At 57.8% G+C, this 5,353-nt stretch overlaps 1 protein-coding gene across 1 annotated transcript; it reads left to right on the forward strand.

Moving 5' to 3' along the window:
* The first annotated feature begins 832 nt into the window (after positions 1-832).
* Positions 833-4,051, forward strand: LOC123393445 (nuclear pore-associated protein 1-like). Its single transcript, XM_045085389.1, has 2 exons — positions 833-971; positions 2,304-4,051. Exons 1-2 carry the CDS (start codon positions 956-958, stop codon positions 4,049-4,051), a joined length of 1,764 nt encoding a protein of 587 aa, XP_044941324.1. The 5' UTR covers positions 833-955.
* Positions 4,052-5,353: the final 1,302 nt, after the last annotated feature.

Genomic DNA, 5,353 nt, shown 5'->3' on the forward strand with positions numbered 1-5,353 from the left:
CAAAGAGCAAACCTGAAGGGTCTGCAAGGCTGAATTACGACTGTGGGATGGTACAAGGCTCGCAACTGATGGTCCGTGACTCCCGTCTTCTGAGATCAGAATCCAGTGTGGTCCTTGAACAAAAGAAGACTTCATATTGGGCAGTGGCTGTGCTCACTGTGAGTACAGCAGCACCGTTCTCAGTACCCTAAGAGCTACAAAAAGTAAAAATAAAAATTTAAAAAGCGCTCACACACACTCCAGAGTAAGAGCTCTGGCATCACTCGGGCTGGGCTGGGTTCGAATGCCGACTAAGGCACTACCGTCTGTGTGACCCCTGCCAATTCCCAAAAAGAAAGAGCGAGCTTACCTGCCGGAAAGGGAGGCCACGCAATACAGACAGCATCTAGTCAGGTCAGGGTTAGGAGTCTGGCTCAGAAACCACCTCTGCGGCTTGCCAGGTGACTCTGGTGGCCTGGCTCCAGGCCTCACAGGGAAGCAGGGAAGTTGCCTCGAGCAGCAGGCCACCCCTCGCAGCGCTAGGGGGCTCCCGTGCTCGCTTGTTTGGCGGGCTCAGGGGAGGGCTGGCAACTCAGGGCGGCTGGGGCGGAGGACCGCAGCAGTCCCCAGAGAGCTCCCCACAATATGGCTGCCCTGAGGCGGCCATATTGGGGCCAAACAACTCAGCCAGGTCAGAAGGAAGTCCCAGGCCCTGGAGGCTGGTGGGCGGGGCCTTCCAGGCCCTGGAGGCTGGTGGGCGGGGCTCTGAGGCCTCCTCCTTTGCCCTCTGGCATACGCACTTCCCAACATTGGGCCTGCTCCTCCCTTCTCTGTGACGTGCACCAGGCATATATCACAAGCACCAGGCTGGGGTGCTCAGTGCCTGCTAGACCTCGAGAAGAGTTAGGACCTCCGGAGGAGCTCTCCGAGTTTCATACTCTTGTCTCGCGATCGTTTGGCACACTGCAAGCGCTACATGGGCAATCTGCTTAGTAAGTTTCGTCCCCTGCCCCGCCGCCCAACCCTGCCAGGCCGATGTCGCCCGCTGGTCTCTCCTGCCTGCTCAGCCTCCCATCCTGTCCGGCACCACCCGGCTGCTCCGGCTGCTCCGGCTGCTCCCACACCTTCCCACTGCCCTGGGCACAGGCCATTCCACCGGCATCGTAGGCCTTTACCAGCTAGCTTTCATGTGGAGCCAAAGAGACGGTATCCGCTCCCTCAGGCCGTGTGTTCCCCTGTGGGCCTCCTCCCCTCGGTGAACTGGAGGGACCCTCCGAAAACACCTGTACGGTCTGCTTGTACCTCCATCATGTTCAGACCCTCGAGAACTCTGAGGATCCCTCCACCCCGGCAGAAATTCACTGTCCTGCCTTCCCAACCCCAGCAGACAGTCGAGGCTGTGAAGCCGAAACCATCCAGTTACCTCCCCCGTTCCTGCCCAAAGCCGTTGGGGGAGAAGGTCCCAGAAGTGCCCAGAGAAGGGAAGGATGATTTGGGAGACACCAGAGGGCCGGATGATGGGAACAGGGCCCCCCACAGCACTGGGGATATACTGTTGACATCCAGGCCCCTGGAGACCGGTGGACTGCTCAGTTCCCACCAAGGCAGCCCTGCACCTGGGGACCCATCTCCCAGTCCCTCAGGAGACAGCTTGGGGGCAAACACTCAGACACCTCGGGGGAGCTCCCCCTCGCCCCCAGCAGAAAGACCTGCTGTCACTTCAGAGGGCCCAGCTGGTGACGTTGCTCCTCTTCGGAAGCCTGCTCCAGAGGTAGCAGTGCTCTCCGACCCAACCCCAGGCTGCCCCTTGCTGCAGGAGACATCAACACACAAAGTGGGGGCTGAAAACCATCGGCCTAGCCAGAGCACACCAGACCTCTTGAGGAAGGTCACAGAGGCGCATAAGCCTCGAGGCAAGCCATCCGAGCACCCCTTGCCACCAGTATCTGCCACCAGTAGGCCCCCCAAAAGGAGAATACCCATGCCACTTTCTGTGCCTCTGCCATCAGCAATGCCATTCCAGTGGGGCAGAGGAGAGTTGCCCCCACCTCCCAAGCTTCCTTGCATAGCTTTGGGCAGAAACCTGGGCATTCTGGACAATACCGAGGGGCAGGGGAAGAAGACCTTGGAGGGCGGAGCAGAGATCCTGGCAGAGGACGGGGCCACTCAACCTGCCCCTTCCTCCCCCCTACTTGCCTCCAAGACTACAGACTCCCTGCCCCCCCCGGCCATTCACACATCACAGGTCCCTGGTCCTACCACCGACTTGGCTGACCAATCTGCCAGGCCCCCAATCCCATCTGTCCCTCCACCCTCCCCAACAGAGACTCCTGATCAGGGAACAGCATCTGGAGCTCCAAACTCTCCCACTCTGGCTGTTCCTACTGGCTCTCCTCCCCCTGGGGAAATTCCACTTCAGAAGGAACACCCTCTTCCACCAATCATCGGTACCACACCTACTTCCGACCCCCCGGCTCCTCCTTGTAACACCTCAACCGTCTCATCACAGCTGCCCTCCTGCAAAGGAGAATCCCCAACTCCTATGTGTGTCGATCCCCCCCCTCTTTTCCCACCCACCCCTCTTCCAGTCCCTTCCCCAAAGAGTCCTGGTATTTTTGTGGCGGCATCAGCCACAAAGGCATCAGCCAACTGGACATCTGGCCATACTTCCAACGCTGATGTCACTGACATGGACACGACTCCTGCTCCTCAAGCTATCACGTTCAGATCTCCCCGGGGCCCCGGGGTGAGCTCTCCTTCATTATCCCAGGGCCGTTGCAACAGGACGCTGAAGCGCCCTGGAAGCACTCTGGCCTCTACCATCCCATCAAAATTGATGGCCACCTGCCCCAACATCGCCCCTCAGCCCACACAGGGGACACGTGCTGGGCAACAGCAGACAGCCGTTCTTCCCAGTGCTGGCATTCCCGCTGGCTTTCTGGCGAATTCTGGAACCACCACCGTTCCAGTAGGCAGCACCTCTGCAAACTACAGCTCTACGCCTGAGCCCATGGATACCTCACCTCCCTCACAGGCCATTGTCTTTCGTTCACTGCCAAAGTCCAGGGCAAACCACTTAGCATTCCACAACACACCACCCAGTAGCAGCCACACCACCAGTTTACCTGGCAAGGCAGCCATGACACGCATAGCAATTCCTATCCACTATGCCCCACAAATCCCCTCTCAGCCCGTTTCTGGGAACCCAAATGGGCAGCAGCTTGGTCATTCCTACCCGCTGGGAAAGCCAGTAGCCCCAACACAAGCCACAGGCCCAACTGCCTCTCTACTCCCACCATCCCGAGATGGCAGGAAGCAAGCAGGCCTTGTAGCCTCTGCATTTGGCACCACTGTCAAAAAGCAGAAGGCCTTTGGTTCCAAGGCAGGTCTTCTCCCCGGTGCCATATCAACTGCTAGTGCCCGGGCAGTTGCCGCTGGAATACGTAGTGCCAGGCTCAGCGGCTCCCTGCTCACACTTGCCCCTCTAGGCCCCCACGTGTCAACAGGACCTGCAGCCCCCATGGACAGTGGGAGCTTTGGGTCTGGTGTGTCTATGCCAGGCCCCGCTCGCTCACAGGTACCCGGAACATCCCAACTTGGGGCAGGGCTGCAGAGGGCACCCAGCACCACTTCCGCTCCTCCTGTTGGTCAGACAACAACGGCCCTCTCTCAGAACATTCAGGCTGCTGCCGGAGGAGGGGCAAGTACTGTCACCTTAAACCCGGTTACCTGGGTCCAACCAGTCCAAAATGTGGGAGGGGCGGTAGTGGGGGACACCACAGTACAGTTTCCACTGCTGGAGGTGCTGGTGGGCCCAGTACCCTTCAGTGTGCCCAAGGAACACCTAGACAAAGAAAATCGTCTCCACGTGGAACACCAACGACCAAGGGCAAGCGAAACACGTCTACTTCCAACTCGTGCTTGGAGTCAAACACCAAAAGCCAAGCCGCCCAAAGCAGGGGTGGTCCGATTACGGGACACGACAACACGGCTCCCAACGTCAGAGGCTGCAGTGTGCCCGTTACCCGCAAGGGAGTCCACCGTTCAACGAAACAACGAAAGCCATGGGTAAGGGCTACCACCTCACAAAAGAGGAATTTGACATCGAGCGACGTGCATGCTTCGCCAGGAAATCCGAGCCCTAGGGGCCGACCTGCCGAAAGCACGGGCAGCGCACCTGACCGAAAGGGACAACGCTCGCCCCACCATCGCAGCCTCTGGTGTGCCCACGACACAGAAGTGCTCACACACAAGGGGCTCGCCTGGCCACACGACCGCTCTTGTAACTCCAGCCTGTAACACCACCATGTCTACCTGTAACACCAACTCGGTGCTTCAACCCACCACTACTTGTTCCCTCCTTCCGCCAAGCACCTGTGGCACACCTGCCCAGACTGGACAAGCTGCCCTTCCTGCATTCCATCAGGATAACTCTGCCCCACCTGATGCAAACTCTATAGACGACATCGTAGCCATGATGGCGGCCCTTTCTATCAGCAAGCGCCCTCAGAAGACTTGCAGACTACCTGACACTGACACAGGTGGTGCTAGGGGAATCAGCACCACATCTTCTGTGACCGGGAACGCCAAGGGTCCCCCAATCACACAGACCACACGGAGCGCCCCCAACAACAGCACTGATGGTGCAATGGGGGGTAGCGCCAAGACCTTTTAGAAACATACCCTCCGAACACGTAGGCCTGCCCCTAGTCAGAGTCCTCCTCTGACTTTGGAGAAACCAGCCATGTGTTCCAAGGGTCCTGGCCTACTGTTCCTGTGCCCTGGACATAGCCGAGTCACCTTCATAAAACTTCCCCAGGCCTTCCAAGGAAACTACCAAGTTCCTTTCTTTTGGGAAAGGGACATACAAAGTTCCTACCAAGTTCCTGCACGTTGTTATGTGACAGTAAATGGACTTTGCTGTGCTGTAGGGGGGCTCAGCCCCTTCAACTGAAACTGAACCTGTTTTCAATAGTCAGAAGGAAACACCCTTTGCGGGTGTACCTTTTGCAAGGTGAGGGGCACCTGAGCCCAGATTCGAGAAGTTCCAGATACAGTTCCAGAATAGAAGAAAGCAGCATGTATCCTCAACGGTGCCCCCCGCCCACCCTGCTGGCCACCCCCCGGTTGGCGTTAACTTGGCTGACCAAAGCTCTGAGCCAGTTTTGCCTCCTCCTGCAACCGGCAGGATGCCGTCTGCTGTCTGCTGTCTGCAAAAGTTCCTTTGCCCCATGCCTACTTGCCTCAATGGACACTTACCTTTCCCAAACTGAACATAGACTTCTCTAGCCATAAAACTTTGTTCCTGTTAACCTGCCTTTGCTCATGTGCCTTTTTGTCTCAACAGTGCAGAAACAATTAACCTATGTGAGTG

This window comes from Mustela putorius, unplaced genomic scaffold (genome assembly GCF_011764305.1).
Source record: "Mustela putorius furo isolate JIRA1106 unplaced genomic scaffold, ASM1176430v1.1 tig00000854_pilon_pilon_pilon, whole genome shotgun sequence".
NCBI lineage: Eukaryota > Metazoa > Chordata > Mammalia > Carnivora > Mustelidae > Mustela > Mustela putorius.